Source organism: Pelophylax lessonae (assembly GCF_965119305.1).
Source record: "Pelophylax lessonae genome assembly, chromosome: 5".
Lineage (NCBI taxonomy): Eukaryota > Metazoa > Chordata > Amphibia > Anura > Ranidae > Pelophylax > Pelophylax lessonae.
Window position 1 is genome coordinate 95,436 of NC_138772.1, and position 25,267 is coordinate 120,702.

Consider the following 25,267-nt stretch of genomic DNA (forward strand, 5'->3'; position numbering starts at 1 on the left):
GGGGCAGTAGCTGGCTGGTGATGGAGGAGGCGGGGGGCAGTAGCTGGCTGGTGATGGAGGAGGGGGGGCAGTAGCTGGCTGGTGATGGAGGAGGGGGGGCAGTAGCTGGCTGGTGATGGAGGGGGGGCAGTAGCTGGCTGGTGATGGAGGAGGGGGGGCAGTAGCTGGCTGGTGATGGAAAGGGGGGGGGCAGTAGCTGGCTGGTGATGGAGATGGGGGGCAGTAGCTGGCTGGTGATGGAAAGGGGGGGGCAGTAGCTGGCTGGTGATGGAGAGGGGGGGGCAGTAGCTGGCTGGTGATGGAGGAGGGGTAGTAGCTGGCTGGTGATGGAGGGGGGGGGCAGTAGCTGGCTGGTGATGGGGAAGGAGGGGCAGTAGCTGGCTGGTGATGGAGGGGGGGGGGGGGTAGTAGCTGGCTGGTGATGGAGGGGGGGGGGGGTAGTAGCTGGCTGGTGATGGAGGGGGGGGGCAGTAGCTGGCTGGTGGTGGAGAAGGAGGGGTAGTAGCTGGCTGGTGATGGAGAAGGAGGGGGGGGGGGTAGTAGCTGGCTGGTGATGGAGAAGGGAGGGGTAGTAGCTGGCTGGTGATGGGGAAGGAGGGGTAGTAGCTGGCTGGTGATGGGGAAGGAGGGGTAGTAGCTGGCTGGTGATGGAGAAGGGGGGGGCAGTAGCTGGCTGGTGATGGAGAAGGGGGGGTAGTAGCTGGCTGGTGATGGAGGGGGGGGGGGGCAGTGGCTGGCTGGTGATGGAGGGGGGGGGCAGTAGCTGGCTGGTGATGGAAAGGGGGGGGGGGCAGTAGCTGGCTGGTGATGGAAAGGGGGGGGGCAGTAGCTGGCTGGTGATGGAGAGGGGGGGGCAGTAGCTGGCTGGTGATGGAGGAGGGGTAGTAGCTGGCTGGTGATGGAGAAGGAGGGGTAGTAGCTGGCTGGTGATGGAGGGGGGGGGCAGTAGCTGGCTGGTGATGAGGGGGGGGGGGGTAGTAGCTGGCTGGTGATGGAGGGGGGGGGGGGGTAGTAGCTGGCTGGTGATGGAGGGGGGGGGGGGTAGTAGCTGGCTGGTGATGGAGGGGGGGGCAGTAGCTGGCTGGTGATGGAGAAGGAGGGGCGGTAGCTGGCTGGTGATGGAGAAGGAGGGGTGGTAGCTGGCTGGTGATGGAGAAGGAGGGGTGGTAGCTGGCTGGTGATGGGGAAGGAGGGGTGGTAGCTGGCTGGTGATGGAGGGGGGGGGCACAGTAACTAGCTGGTGACCTCTGTGGAAGATGTTCAGGCATGTCCAACCTGCGGCCCACTGCCCCCTGACAATTTTTTTTATTTTTTTTGTTGCTGGGGAGGAAGGAAGTTGAGTCGGGGGCACGGCCACAGAGGCAGCCTTGGAGAGGATCATCCACTAGTTGTGTTAAATTAGTGCGGGGGGCGCGGCGGCGTTTTATTACTTATATACCTTAACTATAGTATATATTTTATATGCGGCCCGAGAAAATTTCTCTACACTCAATGTGGCCCAGAGAAGCCAAAAGGTTGGACACCCATAAAATGATGAGATGAGTGATGTGATGGCTCCCTCTGGTGGCAGTAATGATGTATGACAGCTGTGTGTTATTCCTGGGATCACACTGACCCCGTGTCTTCTCTGTCCTCTTTCAGCACCACATACATCACATGTCCCGCCGACCCCAAGAAAACTCTCGGGATAAAACTCCCCTTCCTGGTGATGATCATCAAAAATCTGAAAAAATACTTTACATTCGAGGTGCAGGTGAGATTCCCACCTTTATATTAATGTATGCCCCTCCCACTGCAGGGTTACAGAGGAAAGCTGAGACCCGGAGTATGCCCCCACCCACTGCAGGGTGGCAGAGGAAAGCTATGAGAACCGGAGTATACCCCTCCCACTGCAGGGTGACAGAAGAGAGCTATGTGACCCGGAGTATGCCCCTCCCACTGTAGGGTGACAGAAGAGAGCTATGTGACCCGGAGTATGCCCCTCCCACTGCAGGGTGACAGAAGAGAGCTATGTGACCCGGAGTATGCCCCTCCCACTGTAGGGTGACAGAAGAGAGCTATGTGACCCGGAGTATACCCCTCCCACTGCAGGGTGACTGAAGAGAGCTATGTGACCCGGAGTATGCCCCTCCCACTGTAGGGTGACAGAAGAGAGCTATGTGACCCGGAGTATGCCCCTCCCACTGCAGGGTGACAGAAGAGAGCTATGTGACCCGGAGTATGCCCCTCCCACTGCAGGGTGACAGAAGAGAGCTATGTGACCCGGAGTATGCCCCTCCCACTATAGGGTGACAGAAGAGAGCTATGTGACCCGGAGTATGCCCCTCCCACTGTAGCGTGACAGAAGAGAGCTATGTGACCCGGAGTATACCCCTCCCACTGCAGGGTGACTGAAGAGAGCTATGTGACCCGGAGTATGCCCCTCCCACTGTAGGGTGACAGAAGAGAGCTATGTGACCCGGAGTATGCCCCTCCCACTGCAGGGTGACAGAAGAGAGCTATGTGACCCGGAGTATGCCCCTCCCACTGCAGGGTGACAGAAGAGAGCTATGTGACCCGGAGTATGCCCCTCCCACTATAGGGTGACAGAAGAGAGCTATGTGACTCGGAGTATGCCCCTCCCACCACAGGGTGACAGAAGAGAGCTATGTGACCCGGAGTATGCCCCTCCCACTGTAGGGTGACAGAAGAGAGCTATGTGACCCGGAGTATGCCCCTCCCACCATAGAGTGACAGAAGAGCTATGTGACCCGGAGTATGTCCCTCCCACTGCAGGGTGATAGAGAGATTGATGTGTGGGGTGTGTCTCCCTCCAGGTGTTGGATGATAAGAATGTACGGAGAAGGTTCCGGGCGAGTAACTATCAGAGTACGACGCGGGTGAAGCCGTTTATCTGCACCATGCCTATGAGACTGGACGACGGCTGGAACCAAATCCAATTCAACCTCTCCGACTTCACCCGCCGGGCGTACGGAACCAACTACATCGAGACCCTGCGAGTACAGGTGTGTGCGTCCGCAATGCTGCCCCCTCCCATGTGTGCGTGTGCATTACTGTCCCCCCCGTGTGTGTGCATCCAACCTCCCCCGCCGGGCGTACGGAACCAACTACATCGAGACCCTGCGAGTACAGGTGTGTGCGTCCGCAATGCTGCCCCCTCCCATGTGTGCGTGTGCATTACTGTCCCCCCCGTGTGTGTGCATCCAACCTCCCCCGCCGGGCGTACGGAACCAACTACATCGAGACCCTGCGAGTACAGGTGTGTGCATCCGCAATGCTGCCCCCTACCATGTGTGCGTGTGCATTACTGTCCTCCCCGGTGTGTGCGCGTGTCCGTAATACTGTCCTCCCCGGTGTGTGCGCGTGTCCGTAATACTGTCCTCCCCGGTGCGTGCGCGTGTCCGTAATACTGTCCTCCCCGGTGTGTGTGTGTGTCCGTAATACTGTCCTCCCCGGTGTGTGTGTGTGTGTGTGTGTGTGTCCGTAATACTGTCCTCCCCAGTGTGTTTGTGTGCGTCCATAATACTGTCCTCCCCGGTGTGTGCGCGTGTCCGTAATACTTCTCCTCCCCGGTGTGTGTGTGTGTCCGTAATACTGTCCTCCCCAGTGTGTTTGTGTGCGTCCATAATACTGTCCTCCCCGGTGTGTGCGCGTGTCCGTAATACTGTCCTCCCCGGTGTGTGCGCGTGTCCGTAATACTGTCCTCCCCGGTGTGTGCGCGTGTCCGTAATACTGTCCTCCCCAGTGTGTGTGTGTGCGTCCATAATACTGTCCTCCCCGGTGTGTGTGTGTGTGTGTGTGTCCGTAATACTTCTCCTCCCCGGTGTGTGTGTGTCCGTAATACTGTCCTCCCCGGTGTGTCCGTAATACTGTCCTCCCCGGTGTGTGCGCGTGTCCGTAATACTGTCCTCCCCGGTGTGTGTGTGTGTGTCCGTAATACTTCTCCTCCCCGGTGTGTGTGTGTCCGTAATACTGTCCTCCCCGGTGTGTCCGTAATACTGTCCTCCCCGGTGTGTCCGTAATACTGTCCTCCCCGGTGTGTCCGTAATACTGTCCTCCCCGGTGTGTGCGTGTCCGTAATACTGTCCTCCCCGGTGTGTGCGCGTGTCCGTAATACTGTCCTCCCCGGTGTGTGTGCGCTCGTCCGTAATACTGTCCTCCCCGGTGTGTGTCCGTAATACTGTCCTCCCCGGTGTGTGCGCGTGTCCGTAATACTGTCCTCCCCGGTGTGTGCGCGTGTCCGTAATACTGTCCTCCCCGGTGTGTGTGCGCTCGTCCGTAATACTGTCCTCCCCGGTGTGTGTCCGTAATACTGTCCTCCCCGGTGTGTGTGTGTGTCCGTAATACTGTCCTCCCCGGTGTGTGCGCGTGTCCGTAATACTGTCCTCCCCGGTGTGTGTGTGTGTGTGTGTCCGTAATACTGTCCTCCCCAGTGTGTTTGTGTGCGTCCATAATACTGTCCTCCCCGGTGTGTGTGTGTGTGTGTGTCCGTAATACTGTCCTCCCCGGTGTGTGTGTGTGTGTGTGTGTCCGTAATACTTCTCCTCCCCGGTGTGTGTGTGTGTGTCCGTAATACTGTCCTCCCCGGTGTGTCCGTAATACTGTCCTCCCCGGTGTGTGCCCGTGTCCGTAATACTGTCCTCCCCGGTGTGTGCGCGTGTCCGTAATACTGTCCTCCCCGGTGTGTGTGTGTGTGTGTGTGTGTCCGTAATACTTCTCCTCCCCGGTGTGTGTGTGTCCGTAATACTGTCCTCCCCGGTGTGTCCGTAATACTGTCCTCCCCGGTGTGTCCGTAATACTGTCCTCCCCGGTGTGTGCCCGTGTCCGTAATACTGTCCTCCCCGGTGTGTGTGCGCGTGTCCGTAATACTGTCCTCCCCGGTGTGTGCGCGTGTCCGTAATACTGTCCTCCCCGGTGTGTGCGCGTGTCCGTAATACTGTCCTCCCCAGTGTGTGTGTGTGTGTCCGTAATACTGTCCTCCCCAGTGTGTGTGTGTGCGTCCATAATACTGTCCTCCCCGGTGTGTGTGTGTCCGTAATACTTCTCCTCCCCGGTGTGTGTGTGTCCGTAATACTGTCCTCCCCGGTGTGTCCGTAATACTGTCCTCCCCGGTGTGTGCGCGTGTCCGTAATACTGTCCTCCCCGGTGTGTGTGTGTGTCCGTAATACTTCTCCTCCCCGGTGTGTGTGTGTCCGTAATACTGTCCTCCCCGGTGTGTCCGTAATACTGTCCTCCCCGGTGTGTCCGTAATACTGTCCTCCCCGGTGTGTGCGTGTGTCCGTAATACTGTCCTCCCCGGTGTGTGCGTGTGTCCGTAATACTGTCCTCCCCGGTGTGTGTGCGTGTCCGTAATACTGTCCTCCCCGGTGTGTGTGCGCTCGTCCGTAATACTGTCCTCCCCGGTGTGTGTGCGCTCGTCCGTAATACTGTCCTCCCCGGTGTGTGTGCGCTCGTCCGTAATACTGTCCTCCCCGGTGTGTGTCCGTAATACTGTCCTCCCCGGTGTGTGCGCGTGTCCGTAATACTGTCCTCCCCAGTGTGTTTGTGTGCGTCCATAATACTGTCCTCCCCGGTGTGTGTGTGTGTGTCCGTAATACTGTCCTCCCCGGTGTGTGTGTGTGTGTGTGTCCGTAATACTTCTCCTCCCCGGTGTGTGTGTGTGTCCGTAATACTGTCCTCCCCGGTGTGTCCGTAATACTGTCCTCCCCGGTGTGTGCCCGTGTCCGTAATACTGTCCTCCCCGGTGTGTGCGCGTGTCCGTAATACTGTCCTCCCCGGTGTGTGTGTGTCCGTAATACTTCTCCTCCCCGGTGTGTGTGTGTCCGTAATACTGTCCTCCCCGGTGTGTCCGTAATACTGTCCTCCCCGGTGTGTGCCCGTGTCCGTAATACTGTCCTCCCCGGTGTGTGTGCGCGTGTCCGTAATACTGTCCTCCCCGGTGTGTGTGTGCGTGTCCGTAATACTGTCCTCCCCGGTGTGTGTGCGCGTGTCCGTAATACTGTCCTCCCGGGTGTGTGTCCGTAATACTGTCCTCCCGGTGTGTGCATCCGTAATACTGTCCTCCCCGGTGTGTGCGTGCGTCCGTAATACTGTCCTCCCCGGTGTGTGCGCGCGTCAGTAATACTGTCCTCCCCGGTGTGTGTGCGTGTGTCCGTAATACTGTCCTCCCCGGTGTGTGCGCGTGTCCGTAATACTGTCCTCCCGGTGTGTGCATCCGTAATACTGTCCTCCCCGGTGTGTGCATCCGTAATACTGTCCTCCCCGGTGTGTGCGTGTGTCCGTAATACTGTCCTCCCCGGTGTGTGTGTGTGTGTGTGTGTGTGCGCGTCCAGATTACTGTCCTGTGTGGAGAAGTCTGTGTATTTTAGCACTGGGTCTTGGTGACGGCTCCCTCCCTCTTGGTTGCAGGCCCCCTTCCACCCTCTCGGAGACGGCGTTTTTCCCTCTCTGTGACGGCTCCCGCTCTCGGTATCAGGCCCCCCCTGCGCGCCCCTCCCTCTCAGGGATGTCCCCCCCCCCCCTCTTTCCCTCTCAGTGACAAGCCCCCCTGTGCGCCCCTCCCTCTCGGTCACAGGCCCCCCTGCGCCCCCTTGGAAAGGGCGTCTTTCCCTCTCTGTGACGGCCCCCCTGCGCGCCCCTCCCTCTCGGTGACAAGCCCTCCTGCGCACCCCTCCCTCTCGGTTATGACCCCCTGCTGTTAGTTGCTGTTCTGTCCGTTTCTCATCCATTGGGGGACGCGGGCATTCAGATACTGTCGGGTTATTCTGCTCTCTAAAGGAGGATTGGACACTGACACAGGAAAACAATTGTAGGCCGGCCTAGAAAACCCCTCCTCCACCCAGCATGTCTCAGCTTATTGCTTGTGTCCCCAGAGTATGGAAATCTGCTGAGAGGACTCTCTCCAGGTTTTCCGTCTCTTCCATTGGAATGTTTGGATTCTTTGTCTTCAGTCAGGATTCCTCCACACAGCAGATCTCCGGATCCGCCTTTTCTCAGATTCTGGAGTGTCATACCGCCCCCCCCCCCTGGACTGGATGTGACCTGCGGGCCCCCGGGCTCAGCATTGTGATGCTTCCCTCACCTGAGTGTACTGAGAAGGGTTTCCCATGGAGCGCTCTCCAGGTCCAAAGCCGTGGCATTGCTTGTCTCTGAGGAGAACGTCGGTCCAAACATCGGGATTAAACCTTTCTCCATCGCTGGGTGCCGGTTTACACTGAAAGACGGAGCGCTTCCGCCACCTGCTGGGTGGAGTGTTATGTACAATCTGAGGTCCTTCCCCACTAAAAAGTGTAAAGAACGCATCGTCCCGCATTACAAATGTCCCATGTGGACCTCCCAATATACTGTCCATTCATACTGCCACCTCCAGAGACCTGGTCACCTTTCCCATTACCTGAGAGCCACTTCACCTCCACACAGTCACAGCATGAGGGGACAGTCCTGCTTTACGGGGGACACTAATGGTTCCGGGGGGTCACTCTGTACCCTCTGGGGATATCTGCAGTGTGGAATCTAGTGACTGATTATTAGGTCTACTTCATGGAAGAGGCCAAGACTTTCAGGACAAATTCCCCCAATCTCTGCTGGCTAGACCACCGGCTGCAGGGACCGCTTCTGACTCAGACTCAAATCCCTACAGCCTTATTACCACAGAATTACAATAGACTTCTTGGTCTTAATAATGCAATGCGTACTGCCTGGCATCCGGAGGATCAGCCTGCAGCCTCGGGTCTCTCTACAGCTTCAAAGACCCTTCATTGAATGCTCTATTTGAGGTATTCCTCTCCATCAGGGGGTGATAAGGAGTCTTCTCCTCCTCTCTGGTTGGAGAATCATTATCTCCAGGAGCTGCTTTCTGCTCTCCCAGATCAGGTAGTTCTTCTACATCATGGGATGCTGCTCTTGGAAGTTCTCCTGGCTAAGGCTCTGTTGGGCACTATCTACAGTGCATTGCGAAAGTATTCGGCCCCCTTGAACTTTTCAAACAAAGCTATAAAACTGTAATTTTTTTGTGAAGAATCAACAACAAGTGGGACACAATCATGAAGTGGAACGAAATTTATTGGATATTTCAAACTTTGTTAACAAATAAAAAACTGAAAAATTGGGCGTGCAAAATTATTCAGCCCCTTTTACTTTCAGTGCAGCAAACTCTCTCCAGAAGTTCAGTGAGGATCTCTGAATGATCCAATGTTGACCTAAATGACTAATGATGATAAATAGAATCCACCTGTGTGTAATCAAGTCTCCGTATAAATGCACCTGCACTGTGATAGTCTCAGAGGTCCGTTTAAAGCGCAGAGAGCATCATGAAGAACAAGGAACACACCAGGCAGGTCCGAGATACTGTTGTGGAGAAGTTTAAAGCCGGATTTGGATACAAAAAGATTTCCCAAGCTTTAAACATCCCAAGGAGCACTGTGCAAGCGATAATATTGAAATGGAAGGAGTATCAGACCACTGCAAATCAACGAAGACCTGGCCGTCCCTCTAAACTTTCAGCTCATACAAGGAGAAGACTGATCAGAGATGCAGCCAAGAGGCCCATGATCACTCTGGATGAACTGCAGAGATCTACAGCTGAGGTGGGAGACTCTGTCCATAGGACAACAATCAGTCGTATACTGCACAAATCTGCCCTTTATGGAAGAGTGGCAAGAAGAAAGCCATTTCTTAAAGATATCCATAAAAAGTGTCGTTTAAAGCTTGCCACAAGCCACCTGGGAGACACCAAACATGTGGAAGAAGGGGCTCTGGTCAGAGGAAACCAAAATCAAACTTTTTGGCAACAATGCAAAACGTTAGGTTTGGCGTAAAAGCACCACAGCTCATCACCCTGAACACACCATCCCCACTGTCACACATGGTGGTGGCAGCATCATGGTTTGGGCCTGCTTTTCTTCAGCAGGGACAGGGAAGATGGGTACAATTGATGGGAAGATGGATGGAGCCAAATACAGGACCATTCTGGAAGAAAACCTGATGGAGTCTGCAAAAGACCTGAGACTGGGACGGAGATTTGTCTTCCAACAAGACAATGATCCAAAACATAAAGCAAAATCTACAATGGAATGGTTCACAAATAAACATTTCTCTATCGCTCATTGACAGACGTAGTCTTCTTGATTCACAAGAACTGGGTTATGTTGTCTCCGCAGGAGTAGGACTAGGCAGAAAAGAAAAAACGTTCTGGCTCCACCCTAGGGGCAGTCCCAGAGGGTATTTCCTCCCTCTCTCTGCTACAAGGCATCAGTTTTTTTCTGTCTATTTAGGAGTAAGGACCTAAGTTCCTTGCTGGGATCTCTGGTCCTGGCAAGATTTTTTTTTTTTAGAAAAAATATTTTTAGGCAGTTTTTCTCCAGTGTTTTTTCCTGTGAGATCTTCAAGCAAATACGCCGGACTGGGCGACACTAGTGGTCACCCCAGCCGGCCTACGAGCACGCGCAGACCATTGCATTGCGCTTGGTCGGCCGCGACACATTCAAGTAAGTATGCGGGGCCGGGCGACGGGCTGGATGTTGAGATCCAGTGGTCACCCCGGTTTCTGCCTACGAGCGCGTGCAGACTAGAGCTCCGCGCTGGGTCGGCCGCGACGGAGTCCCATTGGAGGGACTGACCTTGCGAGTTAAAAGTCTCGCTTGGACGCCAGGAACCAGAGAGTCGAGGCGTCCGGAGTGGTCCACAACCCCCCACCCCGGTGGAGAGGGTATTGTGAAGAGAGGGTGCCTGTCGGTTCGGTATGGTGAGTAAACGTTCCCTTTTTTCCTTGTTATGAGGCAGTATGAATTATGGGCCCCTCCATACATGGTCAGTACTGACACTAAAAGTCCCCCTTGTAAATACAGCATGTGTTTGGTGGGAAGTGGACTTGGTTTGAGAGCTAACACTCTACCCAGCAGACTGTAGTATTACAGCAGACATAGGAGGTATAGTCCTACCTTAATTGTAGTGTACCTCCTGCAGATCGATAAACCGCCATTTAGCAGAGATGCAGGTGGATGTGCTGGGAAAAACGATTTCGGCAGTCCGCCGCCATTTTGCCGTAGACCGGGTGCATGAATGTCCTCAGGTCATGCAGGCCGCCATGTTTTTGGAGTCTATTGTCTCCTGTATGGGGGTGGCCATGTTTGATGAGCCCAGCTACCTCGTGGAGAGCTGGGAACGCCGGAAGGCGTACACAGGGGGCGGAGCCACGTCCTTCTACCCGGGAAAACTAACACAGCTCTTTCCAGTCTGTAAAAGACAGACGCTGACTGCAGTTGGTTGGAAACTTCTCTGCATCGGGTGGTGAGCCTTGAGGGTCCCTCTCTCTCTCTGTGGGGATCGAGAAGCAGGTACTCTGAGGGGCGCTATTGCGCTAGGGGGATACACATAAAAAAAAAAAAAAAAGAAGTATTTTTTATTTAAAAAAAAAAAAAAAAGTTTTTGTTTTTTCTGGCAGAGGTGTCCTGAATTAACATGGACCCTGCCACTCATGTATCTCCACCGGATCCCCTCGAGGTGTCTGCAGGATCCTCCAGCACCCCACTGACGGTTGAATCATTGTCAGCTATTATGGAAACTTTTGTGTCCCGGGTGGAAGTGGCTTGTCGGGGACAGGGTGCAAGAAAGCGACCCCCGCCTAACCCCATATTATCTGAAACTTCGGATTCAGACTCTGAGCCTATTTCTGCAGTTGCAGGTACTTCAGCTGGTATTGGTGTCTCGTGTACTGTCTTTTCAGACAGTGAGGAGGATGTTTCGGCATCAGCCATAGCCCGAGAGGAAGCGTTGGTAAACGCACTTATTGTATCTGTTCAAGAAACCTTAAGGTTACAGGGTATTCCGTCGGAAATAGCTGAAACTGAAATCCCCTTTGGGACTAAAAAACGCATCAAAGTAGCGAAGGTTTTTCCATTGCCCAAATGTTTTGGCAATCCAATCAAAGAAGAATGGAGTCTGCCAAAACGCACTTCTGCTATTTCTAAACGCATTAACAGGCGTTATCCGTTTGAGGAAACCCTCATTAAGAAATGGACAGAACCACCTGTGGTGGATTCACCAATTGCTAGATTGAATAAAGCCACGGTTATTCCTTTAGAAGACGCTCCGTCTTTTAAAGATCCAGTGGATCGCAAGATAGAAGCTATGTCTCGCACCATGTTTACCTTGATTGGATCAGCTTTCAGACCAATAATTGCTATTGGACTGGTTTCGCAGACTGTAACTGAATGGACCAAGTGGTTACGCCGGGACTTAGAAGAAGTCCCTCAGGCGGTATCAGATTTGTTGGAACAAATGATACAGGGGTTACAGTTTGTGTGTGATGCGGCGTTAGACGCCACTCCATTATTGGCGCGAGCATCAGTTTCAGCAGTGGTTCTCAGGCGTACACTGTGGCTAAAAGGTTGGTTAGCCGACCAAGGTTCCAAAAAAGCATTGGCTAATATCCCCTTTTTAGGAGAGCGTCTATTTGGAGCCAACTTAGATGAGATCATTAAGGATCTCACGGGAGGAAAGAGCACCTTTTTACCGCAAAATGTTAAAGGTAAAGGACCTCGTCAAAGACGAGGGCCTTCTTTCTCTGCTCACAAAAAGTTTTTTCGTCCCGCGGGTGAAAAAATTAAGTCCTCCAAAGCTCCTTCAGGAGGCTTCAGGGGACGTTGGTCGGGCAAGCAAAAGCCCGCCCCCTCCAGACCTGAAGATATCCCCGGATCGTCTAGAAGATCTGCGGAGAGCAGTCACGGATTTACTACACCAAGGAGTGGTAGTCCACGTTCCTTGGACAGAACGTTTTCAGGGGTTTTATTCAAACCCATTTACAATACCCAGGAAAGAGGGCAAAGTGCCTCCAATTCTGGACTTAAGGGCACTCAATTCCTTTCTCAACATAAGAAAATTCAAGATGGAATCCATTCGCACAGTAGCAGCCTTCCTGCATTCAGGGGATGTCCTAGCGTCCATAGACATCAAGGACGCCTATCTTCACATTCCCATTTTCGCAGGACATCAGCGGTTTCTACGCTTTTCCGTAGAAGAGAACCACTATCAGTTTGTGGCGTTACCTTTCGGTCTCGCCACGGCTCCTCGGGTCTTCACGAAGGTGTTGGCACTACTGCGCCAAAGAGGCATATCGATTCTAGGTTACCTAGACGATCTCCTGCTTCATGCAGAGTCTCCTCAGACCCTGCTACAAAACATAGAAATTACTATAATTTCTTTACAGGAATTCGGGTGGCTGGTGAACCAGCAAAAGTCATTTCTGGTTCCCACCCAGAGGCTCGAATATCTGGGTCTAATTCTAGACACAGTCAGGACAAGGGTTTTCCTTCCGGTAGGGAAACTCCGGAAGATTCAATCAGCAGTCCAGTTGTTACTATCCAACAGCTGGTCTTCTCTTCGAACTTGCATGAGGGTTCTGGGGTTGATGGTGGCTTCCTTTGAAGCAGTCCCATTTGCCCAGTCCCATACCCGAATTCTTCAGCAAGAGATTCTTCTCAGATGGAATCGGAATCCGGAATCCCTGGACAATCAGATCCGATTGAGCAAACAGACCAGAGAGTCTCTGGTCTGGTGGCTTCGGTCTCCGATGCTCAGCCAGGGAAAGTCATTTCTGCCAATATATTGGACGATAGTGACCACGGATGCCAGTCTATCCGGATGGGGAGGAATTCTCGGTCAGTTATCTGTCCAGGGACTTTGGTCCCCGGAAGAATCCAGGTTGCCGATAAATGTATTGGAACTGAGAGCGATCAGACTTTGTCTGATTCACTGGACCGAGCAGCTCCAGGGCAGCCCGGTTCGGATCCAGTCGGACAACGCCACGGCCGTGGCTTATGTCAATCACCAGGGGGGCACCAAGAGTGTCCGAGCGGCCAAGGAAGTGGCTTGCATTCTTCGCTGGGCGGAACGATTTGTTCCAGCGATCTCTGCGGTGTTCATTCCGGGGGTGGAAAATTGGCAGGCAGATTATCTCAGCCGTCAGACTCTGGATCAGGGGGAATGGTCCCTCCATCCAGAAGTTTTCCACCAGTTGTGCCTACGTTGGGGCACCCCGGATGTGGATCTGTTGGCATCACGATTCAACAGGAAAGTACAGAGATTCGTGGCTCGCTCCCGCGATCCTCTAGCAGAGACCGCAGACGCACTGATCGCCCCGTGGGGGCAATACCAGCTAATGTATGCCTTCCCTCCTCTCGGGTTACTGCCAAGACTTCTTCGCAGGATAGAGGAGGAAGGAATTCCAGTAATCCTGGTAGCTCCGGACTGGCCTCGCCGAGCTTGGTACGCCGACTTGGTCAGACTGGTGGCGGACGTCCCGTGGAGACTTCCTCTCAGGGAGGACCTACTGTCTCAGGGACCGATCTTCCATCCTGCTTTACGATCGCTGGCTTTAACGGCCTGGCTATTGAGACCCAGGTGCTGAAGGACAAGGGATTGTCAGCTTCAGTTATTCCTACTCTAGTTAAAGCAAGAAAAGCGACTTCCAGAAAGATTTATCATCGCACATGGAAGTCCTACATTGCATGGTGTGAACCTCTGGGGTTCCGTCCACGGTCTTATTCGGTTAGTCGAATATTAGCTTTTCTGCAACATGGGGTTGAGCAGAAACTGGCCTTGAGTACTATCAAGGGTCAGGTCTCAGCATTAGCTATCTTCTTTCAGAAGCCTTTGGCTACTCATTCCTTGGTGCGGAATTTCATCCAGGGGGTGCGAAATCTGGCTCCGCCAGTGCACGCGCCATTACCCCCCTGGGATCTTAATTTAGTGTTGTCGGTTCTTCAGAAACCTCCCTTTGAAGATATTAGGGAGATTCCTCTACCCACGTTGTCCCAGAAGGTGGCCTTCTTGGTGGCTATTACTTCTGCACGCAGGGTGTCAGAACTGGCCGCATTATCTTGTCGTTCCCCATATCTGGTGGTTCATAGAGATAAGGTGGTTCTTCGTCTGAACCCATCCTTCCTACCAAAGTGGTTTCAGAATTTCATCTGAATGAAGAAATTGTATTACCTTCCCTGTGTCCTAAGCCCAGTCATCCTCGGGAGTTTGCTTTACACTCCTTGGATGTGGTCCGGGCGATCAGGGTATACTTGAAAACGACAGACTCGTTTCGCAAGACGGATTCACTTTTTGTGATCCAGGATGGACCCAAAAAGGGGTTGCCTGCATCTGCCGCGACTATTTCCAAATGGATCAGACAGACGGTGGTACAGGCTTATTCTATTAAGGGTCGGGAGCCCCCGTTCCCTGTTAAGGCGCACTCCACTCGGGCACTTAGTGCGTCATGGGCCTTTCGCCATCAGGCGTCAGTGGTCCAGGTGTGCAAGGCGGCTATCTGGTCGTCGGTGCATACCTTTACAAAACATTATAAAGTTGATGTAATGGCATCGTCTGATGCCTCGTTTGGCCGCAAGGTTTTGCAGGCCGCCATTTGAGGAGACCAGTGGTCTACCTCGAGGGTTTTTTTCCGTTGGAATTTTTATTTGAGTCTCATTCTTTGTTTATAATGAGCCTTTAAAACTTCTAGTTTGGCACCGGTTGGGCCTTCTAGATTGGATTTTGATTTCTGTCAATCCCACCCCTCATTTGTGGCACTGCTTCTGGATGTCCCAGTTCTTGTGAATCAAGAAGACTACGTCTGTCAATGAGCGACAGAGAAAATCGGATTTTTGTAAGATCTTACCGTAAAATCCTTTTCTCTTAGCTCATTGACAGACGTAGTACCCGCCCCTCTATCATTGAGTTGGGTTGGGTTAAATTCTCTGTTGCTGCTTTGTGACAGAACTGATGCCTTGTAGCAGAGAGAGGGAGGATATACCCTCTGGGACTGCCCCTAGGGTGGAGCCAGAACGTTTTTTCTTTTCTGCCTAGTCCTACTCCTGCGGAGACAACATAACCCAGTTCTTGTGAATCAAGAAGACTACGTCTGTCAATGAGCTAAGAGAAAAGGATTTTACGGTAAGATCTTACAAAAATCCGATTATCCAGGTATTAGAATGGCCAAGTCAAATTCCAGACCTGAATCCAATCGAGAATCTGTGGAAAGAACTGAAAACTGCTGTTCACAAACGCTCTCCATCCAACCTCACTGAGCTCCAGCTGTTTTGCAAGGAGGAATGGGCAAAAATTTCAGTCTCTTGATGTGCAAAACTGATAGAGACATACCCCAAGCGACTTACAGCTGTAATCGCAGCAAAAGGTGGTGCTACCAAGTATTAACTTAAGGGGGCTGAATAATTTTGCACGCCCAATTTCTCTGTTTTTTATTTGTTAAAGTTTGAAATATCCAATAAATTTCGTTCCACTTCATGATTGTGTCCCACTTGTTGTTGATTCTTCACAAAAAATTACAGTTTTATATCTTTATGTTTGAAGCCTGAAATGTGGCAAAAGGTCGCAAAGTTCAAGGGGGTCGAATACTTTCGCAATGCACTGTAGGTACTGTCATGAAGTAATGGGAGTTTCTGTAAGGTCGGTAGAGGTAGCCCGGCTCCTGCTCCCCGGTCCTGGCACCACACTGATCCTTATAAGAGAAATTCCTGGGAAGCCGGTTCCTCCCAGCTGGTAAGTTCTGGTCACGGAGGAGAGGGTCGCACATCTAGATGTTCCTCTGACTCTGTTACAGGTAAAGGTTTTTGGAGGAGGGCCCACTGTCTCTCCCAATTGTGGATGGGCCAAAACTTGTCTCAGTTTCCTCTGACAGGAACAGGGAAAGCCTCAATGACTTTGGAGGTTAGGTTCTCTTTCCTGGGCTGATTTGCAGTCCCCTGGGGGGCGCTTTCCCTTGTTTTGCCTTCAGTCGCACGAATGTTCTTCATTGTACTGATAACATTCCTGTTCCATGCTCCATGGGTGCTGACGCTTCACTGGAACTTTAGGGATCAGGAACATTTGTAGACCGATGGCTTGAGGACAGGGATAGGCAGGTTTGCTCTACAGTTTCCTCCATAGGCACCTCTTCTATACCAGTGAGTTCTATGGGTTCTATCTGGTTGTCCTCATCTCATCTCAACTTTTATCTCTTGTCCAAGCGTGTGGTGGTGTTCCCATGCCCCCGGCGGTGCTCCCCTGCCTCTTACCCCTTCAGTCCTGATGACTTTGTGGTACTGAATCCTAGGCTCACTGGTGTCCCTTCACAACCCTTCTTCTAGCTGGGGGTTTTCCTTGGTAAGTCTTGCATAGTGAGGTTAGTTGTCTGGTCAGACACAGAGACCTCGTCTCCTAATCCTAGGGGGTCACCTTCCTACTGCTGGTTCTTCCTTTTCAGGACCGGTGTTTCCTCCGCTTCCTTCTCAGAACTTCTTACCTCACAGGCCATGACCCATTCATTGTTCTCAACAGGTTGTGAGCCTTTCCTTCCCTACGTGTGATTGGTTGTTCCATCTGGTTTTGGTGGGTTCTGGTTAGGATCTGGTGCTCCCTTCTGGGGTTGACCCGTTCTATTTTCGTCTTGTGCATCAGGTTGATCCTCAGGTAGGTGGCTCCTCCGGTGTCTGATTCTAGTGTTGGTCCTTAAAGTCTGGGGAAAAAAACAATAAAAGTCAGCAGCTACAAATACCGCACAAATCCTGTAGCTGCTGACTTTTATTATAAGGGCACTTACCTTTCCAGGGATCCTATAATGTTGGCACCCTAAGAGGAATCGTCCATGGGCTTCGGCTGCAGGTGCCGGCATTGCAAGTAAGAGGAACCGGCAGTGAAGCCTTCTGGCTTCACAGCTGCTTTCCTACTGCACATGCGCGAGTCGCACTGCGCTTTCTGAATGGTCCCGCTGTCTTCTGAGACACACAGGGGCAGGAGGAGGAGGGGCTGAACATGATGTATAGTGCCAAATATGGCAGTGGAAGGGGGTAGGGTGTGAACAAGCGGACCTTCCCCTTTTGGGTGGAGCTCAGCTTAAAGGCAGCTGTTGGGCTACAAGCACTCCCGACTCTGTTCTTTGGCTTGATATCAATTGTTGCGGTGTTGTCCACCCCCCAGTTGGATTACTTTTTGATGTCCCAACGGTACCTGGATTCCTGTGTCCCTCTATGGAGGAGAAGAAAAATCCTTTACATGGCATCTATGGAGGGACACCCCCCCTCTTGTGTTTATGCTCATGCTCTCCTTACTGCTTGTACATACTGAGGCATGCTGGGTAGAGGAGTGCTTATCCGGGGCTGGTCCACCATTTTCTTTCCTTTGTCGATGTTCAATCCTCCCATAGACAGCCATATAATCTGATAGGAATTACATTTGTGTCCCTCAATGAAAAGGATTTATAAGATCAGATTTCTCTCTCCTCAGATTCATGCAAATTGCCGGATTAGAAGAGTTTATTTCTCAGATCGTCTCTATTCTGAGGACGAGCTTCCAGCAGAGTTCAAACTCTACCTCCCAGTACAGACCAAGAATAAGGTGAGTAGTGTCCTGACCGTCCCCTCTGTGTCCCCAGAGCCCCTACTTCCTGTATTATTACCCATCATTCCTTCTGTGTCCCCACTTCCTGTATTATTACCCATCATTCCTTCTGTGTCTCCAGATCCACCACTTCCTGTATTACCTCTTTGTCCTCCAACTTCCTGAGCGTCACCAGACCCCCCCCCCCCCCACTTCCTGCATTACCCATCATTCTCTCTGTGTATCTGCTTCCCTCTCGCTTTCTCCCCCCGGGCTTGCCCCCCCCCATATCTCTGTCCGGGCTCTCTCGCTATCTCTGTCCCCTCTCGTTTTCTCTCTCTAACAACCGGTGTTGTGTTTTGCAGCAATGAGCCCCCTGGCCGCCTCTTCCTGGGATAGTGTTTTATACGATGAAGTTACCTCTCTGCATCTCATTTTTAAGTTATGATGAATTTCTGGCCGCAGCTACTCACAGGTCCTCTTTGTTTTTGTAATAAATATTCTCTTGCCTCTGTGTGTGTGTGTCCAGTTGTGTCTTTGCATTGAGTGGATGTGTATTGTGGGCGGAGGTCTGTGCCCCCCCCCCCCCCCCTTTGATGGGTATTGTGGGCGGAGGTCCATATCCTTGTTCGCAGGACTCTGAAGGCCTCCAGTTACTGCATACATGGCTGATGCATTTCCAGGTTTGAAGAAGGGACTCAGTCCTGGGAGAAGAGGTTGCCATTGGTGATCTCTCCTGAGCATGCTGCTTCCCTGGCTGACCATAGAGTACAGAGAAAGGGAATTCTTGCACATTGTTTCTTCTTGACTGACGTTAAAGGAGAAGTATGGGGAAAGCGGGTTCAGCGGATCAGTGTCTTCTGCACTCCTGTGACCTGTTTTTCATCTGAAGCCCTCTGCTGTCATAGAACCGGTCCATCAACCCTGGAGCGGCACCCAGCTCAGCCTCTCAGAGAGGCAGCTACTCCCGTACCCTCCACAGCCCAGCGCCCTGCTCGGGGAGCTGTGAGAACTGATTGATCGCTCGGATCTGAGTGTTAGAGCGAGCAGGGGACAGACGTCACATCCACCCCGGTAAGTATGAGTATGGAAAAAACTTTATTTTGTAAAATCTTACCTGTAAAATTCCTTTCTCTGAGTCCTCCGACAGTCGCCGCCGCCTCTAAGTCATCACTGTTGGGTATTGACTTCCACTCCGCAGGAGTGGCTAGGCATAAAGACTTAGTCAAAAGAACAAAGGCATTTGCATATACACACCCACAGGGGCTGTCCTATCTGGTCAATACCCCCCCCCCCCCCGCATGGTCACTCCCAACTCGGTTTGGTAGCATAGCAGTAGGAATAATAACACAACCCCAAAAGAGGGGCAGGGGCGGCGACTGTTGGAGGACTCAGAGAAAGGAATTTTACAGGTAAGATTTTACAAAAATTCAGTCTTCTCTTACATCCTCTGACAGTCGCCGCCGCCTCTAAGTCATCACTGTTGGGATGTCCCAAAGCAGTATAGACATGAGAGGTGGGAGACGCAACCATAGAAAAGGCAAAGCAGTACCCACATCAGAGAAAGGAATCTTGCATGCACCGTAAGAGAACCTTCTGGGCAACAGAAAACAATGCTCAACAGGAGCAACAGCCCAGGAAAGCAAATACCAACAGCCAGAGACCCATAGAATAACACAAGGGTCCTTCATGGCACTGCCACACTGAGAACCTTGCGGCCAAAGGAGGCATCAGCTGATGCCAGAACATCTACTTTGTAGAATTTGGAAAAAGTGTGCACCGACGACCAAGTCGCAGCTTTGCACACCTGGGCGCTTTAACAGGGAAGGGTGGAACCCATTCCTTCAAGGCGTAAGCCTGTTCAATGGTCTGTCTGATCCATTTGGCAATAGTCGCTGCGGATGCAGCCATGCCCTTCCGAGGTCCCTCAGGAAGGACAAAGAGGGAATCCGGCTTCCGATCGGATTCCGTGGACGACAGGTAAACCCTGATCGCCCTGACAACATTCAGGGAATGCAGAGCAATCTCCTTAGGATGCTTAGGCTTCATACAAAGTGAAGGCAGGACAATGTCCTTATTAAGGTGGAACTCAGAAATCACCTTAGGAAGGAAGGAGGGTTGCGGATGCAAAACCACCTTATCCCGGTGATTTACTAAGTACGGAGAACGGCAAGATAACGCCGCCAGTTCCGACACCCTGCGAGCCAAAGTGATCGCCACCAAAAAGGCAACCTTCTTGAACAGCAGAGGCAACGATATTTTCCGTATGTTTTCAAACGGAGCACGCTGTAACACGGACAGAACCAAGTTCAAGTCCCATGGAGGTAGGGGCTCCTTCCTGGGAGGAGCCAAATGTCGCACACCTTGAATGAAGGTGCGAACCAGGGAATGAGACGCCACAGGGCGTTGAAAAAGAACAGCCAGTGCGTACACCTGGCCTTTCATCGTGGCCAGCGCCAGTCCACCTCAGACTGGAGGAAAGCCAACACTCTCGACACCGAGTGAGGGGAGAACCCCCTGGACTCACACCAGGCGAAATAAGCCTTCCAGGTATGGTAATAGATTTTACCAGAGGAGGTCTTTCTAGCCTTGACAAGGTTAGGGATGACCTCAGGGGATAAACCCCTGTCCTTCAGGACCTGGGTCTCAACAGCCAGGCCGTTAAAGCCAGCGACTGTAAAGCAGGATGGACGATTGGACCCTGAGACAGGAGATCTTCCCGCCACGGAGGCGCCACTGCCAGACAAACAACGTCGGCATACCAGGACCAGCGCGGCCAGTCTGGCAAAATCACCAGGTGCGGTTCCGAGGCTAACCTGCGGAGGAACCGGGATAGTAACTGGAGCGGGGGCAAGGCATACATCAGACGATACTGATGGCAAGGGGCCACCAACGCATCCGAGGCATCCGCCAGAGGATCGTGCGTTCTTGCCACGAACCTTTCCACCTTTCGGTTTAACCGAGATGCGAACAGATCCACGTCCGGGGATCCCCACTTCGCACACAGCATCTTAAAGACCCCCTGGTCCAGGGTCTGGCGGCTCAGATAGTCGGCCTGCCAGTTCTCCACACCCGAAATGTGAACCGCCGAAATCGCCGGGACATGAATCTCAGCCCACGACAGAATGTCGGTCACCTCCCGGGCACTCCTAGTGCCCCCTTGGTGGTTGATGTAAGCCACCGCGGAAGCATTGTCCGTCTGTACCCGAACAGGATGGCCCCGAAGTCAGTCTGACCACTGGAAGAGACAGAGTTTTATCGCTCTCAATTCCAGCACATTTATTGGGAGAGAGGACTCCTCCGACCAAAGGCCCTGGGCAGACAGGTTGCCCAGGACACCACCCCAGCCCGACAGGCTGGCATCCGTGGTAACCACCGTCCACAGTAACGGACGGAATGACTTGCCTTCCGACACTGTCGGGGACTGGAGCCACCACAGAAGAACCAATCTGGTCTGGCGACTCAATGAGACACTCAGATCCAGAGACTGAGGGAGTTTGTCCCACCTGGCCAGGATGTCCGCCTGGAGAGCCCACGTGTGAAATTGGGCAAAGGGTATCGCCTCGAAGGCGGAAACCATCAACCCCAGGCCTCGCATACAAGTCCTGAGTGACGAGGACGGATTGTCCCTGAGGGACCTGATCTCGTCCTGCAAAGGTCCTGAGCTTGTCCTCCGGCAAGAACACATTTTCCTGAGCAGAGTCCAGATAGGGAAGACGAACCGATGGTGGCAACGTCGATTTTTGAACGTTGATGGTCCATCCGAACGCCTGTAGCGTCTGTACCGTGGTGGACAGATCGCGCAGAAGGTCTTGACTGACACTCGATCTCAGAAGGAGATCGTCTAGGTACCCCAAGACCGCAATGCCGCAGAGCCGAAGCAAGACCGAAAGGTAACGCCACAAACGATAGTGGTCCTCGGCGATGGCAAACCGAAGGTACCTCTGGTGACCTTCGAAAATGGGGATGTGCAGATACGCATCTGTTGTGGAATTTTTCTCAGGTACAAAATACCTGTTACCTGTTAGTCAGTGATACCAAATCAGACAATATATATATATATATATATATATATATATATATATATATATATATATATATATAATGAGATCAGACAAGACTCAAGATGGCTGAATCATAGTGACCTGGACTTACCTATAACTCCCAAGTACCCTGACCTGGACTTCGGCCCTTGCACAGCCGATACACAATGTCAGACTATCTTCTAGCTTCCAAGTTCCCTGACCTGGACTTCGGCCTCAAACAGCCGATACACAATGTCAGGATAACTCCCAAGTTCCCTGACCTGGACTTCGGCCCTTGCACAGCCGATACACAATGTCAGACTAACTTCTAACTTCCAAGTTCCCTGACCTGGACTTCGGCCCTTGCACAGCCGATACACGTCAGGATAACTTCTAACTTAAAATCAGCCTATTACCATATGCATATGTTTACATATATACTATAACATAGAGATAGAAACCTTTACATGTATATGAAATGTCAGGCTAAAACAGTCATATACATTCAATGCTTGCTACGTCTCAAATGGACACTCCGAAATGAGACCGCTTTACCAGAACACAACTGGGGGTCACGTTCCTGCGTGTCCAAGACACCCACAGTGGTGAGGGTTGACCCAACCTCACCTTTCGCAACAAACAACAAATGTTAGTAGCAATATATACACCGACTAAGGGTTTAGGTTCTTTAAGAGGGTATTACGTCAAAAATAAAACAGTTACCTGGACGTCATTGGATGGACTGAAAAACATTGTAAGCAGACAATGGGCTTACCTGGCCAGATGTCTCACTCCGTCCGCAGATGACGTCACCTCTCCTGGGCTCAAGCTCGCCAAATTGTTGTGGAATTTTTCTCAGGTACAAAATACCTGTTACCTGTTAGTCAGTGATACCAAATCAGACAATATATATAGCTATATATTGTCTGATTTGGTATCACTGACTAACAGGTAACAGGTATTTTGTACCTGAGAAAAATTCCACAACACATCCTTCAGATCTATCGAGGCCAGGAAGTCTCCTGGACTCAGAGAGGCCACCACCGAATGGAGAGACTCCATTCGAAACCTTCGAACTCGCACGAAGCGGTTCAGTGCTTTCAGGTCCAGAATTCTACGTACTTTGCCCTCCTTCCTGGGCATAGTGAACAGGTTTGAATAAAAACCTCGAAACCTGTCCCGATGAGGCACCGGGACAATCACCCCTTGAGCAAGAAGGTCTCGCACCGCTTGGTGCAGATCCTGCAGACGCCCAGGAGGCAAATGAAGATTTGAGGCAAAAAACCTGTTCCCTGACTGGGAGAAGAAACTTAATCTTGTAACCTGATCGAACGATTTCCTGAACCCACCTGTCCGAAACCCGGAGTAGCCAAGGTTGGAGGAAACCGCGGAAACGTCCCCCCACCCCAGAATTGGGTGAGGGCGCCCCTTCAGGCGGAGGCGGAGTGACCCACCGAGCTGGCATTGCCTGGCTTCGACTTGCCCACCCAGGGCTTCTTCTGACTACCCTGGCCCTTGAATTGGTTCCGAAAGGCACGAAAGGACCCCTGAGTGGGTCGAGATGTAGAACCCTGCTTTCTACGAAAGGACTTGTTCTTCGGGTTCTGGGGCAGCATAGTGCTCTTGCTCCCTGTGACGCCTTTTACCAGGGTATCCAACGCCTCGCCAAAAAGGCGAGAACCAGCATTGGGAAAATCAGCAACTGTTTTCCTCGAGGACTGGTCAGCCGACCAGCTCTTCAGCCAAATCAGTCGACGGTTAAGTACCGAGACCATAGACAGGCGTGCTGCCAAAGGGGCCTCATTCAAGGCCGCATCACACAAATACATGATTCCTCTGGGAATTTGATCCACCATATCCAGCCGAGCAGGTGGAACAGCATCAGACACGAGCTTGCTCCCAAGCACCGTAGTCCAATCAGCCCCCGCCTGAGCCACCAGAATGGACTCGAAAATGGGTTTGAGCAGCGAGCCCGCCACTGTATAGGAATGGCGTGCTAGAGACTCCAACCGCCGGTCCGTGGGATCCCGAAAAACCGGGGTATCCTCTGAAGGAACCAAGGTAGCCTTGTTAAGGACTGCCACAGGGTGATCTACCTGCGGAGGCACACACCATCGTGATTCCATAGCCGGCGCAAAAGGATAGAGCAATTTGAACCCGTCTAGGTACCAGGAATGGACGTTTTAAAGTGCGCCACATTTCATTAACAGTGTAATGAAACTCAGCGGGACAGGGAAAAACCTGCGCCGACTTGCGGGTCCTATGTGTCCCAAAAGATGACAATGCCTGGAGGACTGGGCTCATCCTCCAAATGCAGTGTTTCCTTAACAGAAACAATCAATTCATCCATGGTCGCGCTCTGCAGGTGACCCCGGGGAGGAAGTATCAACCCCCTCCACCTCAGCCTCCCCCTCAGACCCCAGCGGGTCCAAGGATGAGCGGGACCCTGAAAAGGGCACGCTCGCTGCAGCAGCCATATCACCATCAGAATCAGAAGAAAGAGACAATCTGGCCCTCTTTCTAACAGCACGTTCAGACATCAGCATTTCCATATTGGACACTAAGGTCGCCACTACAGCAGCCAAATCAGAACTCAGAGGGGTCACAGGAGAACAGGTGTCCCCCACCAGAGCTGGGGGTAATTTGCTGTCCTGAGAATCCATTGCTCCAGACAAAAAACAATAGTGCAATAAAATTGTACTGCCCCTGCCAAGTGCGCAGCCCACAGGGACAAAGACCCCCAAACAGGAGAAGAAAGGGATAGGGAGTCACACAGGCACAGACATGGGGAACACACAGCAACACAGGACTGCCACCCCACACAGAAGTACTTACCTGTACCAGATAGCGTGGGGAGCCTTTCAGAACGGAAAACCGCTGTCCTCATCTGACAGGGAGTGCCGTTAGCCAGGGACATGGCACTGCAGATGTGTCCTGTGAGGTAGCCACCTCATGGTTGCATCCCTGCAGTGAGCAGGGATGGGTTGTTCATAATGCCAGGGCGAACCACGGCTGAACACTCGATGGCGGGCTGGGGGTCCATCTGACCCTCTGCCCTGTAAAAACCAGGGCGGCCAGTCTGAATCCCAGCACCGCATGATCCATCTTCTTCCAAAGAAACGACTAACAACTAAAAGCTGACAAAATAAACAGCTAGTAAAGTAAGAAAAACCTGACATTTTCAAAGAAAATCAAATAAAAGATTGGTTAGGCTGAGACTGAAGCCCCAGCACAGGGAAGCCTAACTACTCCTGACGCTAGGCAGAAAGAAACTGAGTTGGGAGTGACCATGCAGTTGGGGTATTGACCAGATGAGACAGCCCCCGTGGGTGTGTATATGCAAACGCCTTTGTTCTTTTGACTAAGTCTTTATGCCTAGCCACTCCTGCGGAGCGGAAGTCAATACCCAACAGTGATGACTTAAGAGGCGGCGGCGACTGTCGGAGGACGTAAGAGAAAAGTGCTTCCCCTTCCAGTGGCCGTCATTGTCCCTTCTGTGAAAGTATAAGGTGCATTTTACCCGTTCTATAATCAAGTGCTCTGAGGGGTCCCTATATTGCAACATTGCCATAGTCCCTCCACCAGACAGGGGGCGCTATACTCTGCTTATGAAATAGATGGAATGTTTAGAATATAGCCTGATGATAACAGTTGAGGTTCAGGCTCGCTGTGTGGTAGGAGTCTCCTTCCTCCACTGGGTGTGGCTGGTGGGAAGTGCCCTCCAGTATTCTCAGTCACTGCAGGAGCATTACACACCAGAGGGGTGAAGACCATTCAGGGAAATGTGACTGTGCCTCCCCCTCCCCCGCTGTGAGGGTGAAGCCCTGTATAAGCTCAGTGTCCGAGCCTGAACAGGGTTCATGGGGCAGGGGGAGACAGCAGAA

General features: G+C 52.2%; 1 protein-coding gene across 1 annotated transcript in view; it reads left to right on the forward strand.

The window, feature by feature from the left end:
* CFAP20 (cilia and flagella associated protein 20) overlaps nt 1–17,729 on the forward strand; it is a gene marked incomplete at its 3' end in the record, with an annotated part of 46,574 nt that extends 28,845 nt beyond the window's left edge. Inside the window, exons 3-6 of the mRNA XM_082257698.1 lie at nt 1,642–1,753; nt 2,817–3,005; nt 17,266–17,376; nt 17,724–17,729. Of these exons, the coding sequence (XP_082113824.1) occupies nt 1,642–1,753; nt 2,817–3,005; nt 17,266–17,376; nt 17,724–17,729 (418 nt within the window). The remainder of the gene's footprint in view (nt 1–1,641; nt 1,754–2,816; nt 3,006–17,265; nt 17,377–17,723) is intronic.
* Nucleotides 17,730–25,267: the final 7,538 nt, after the last annotated feature.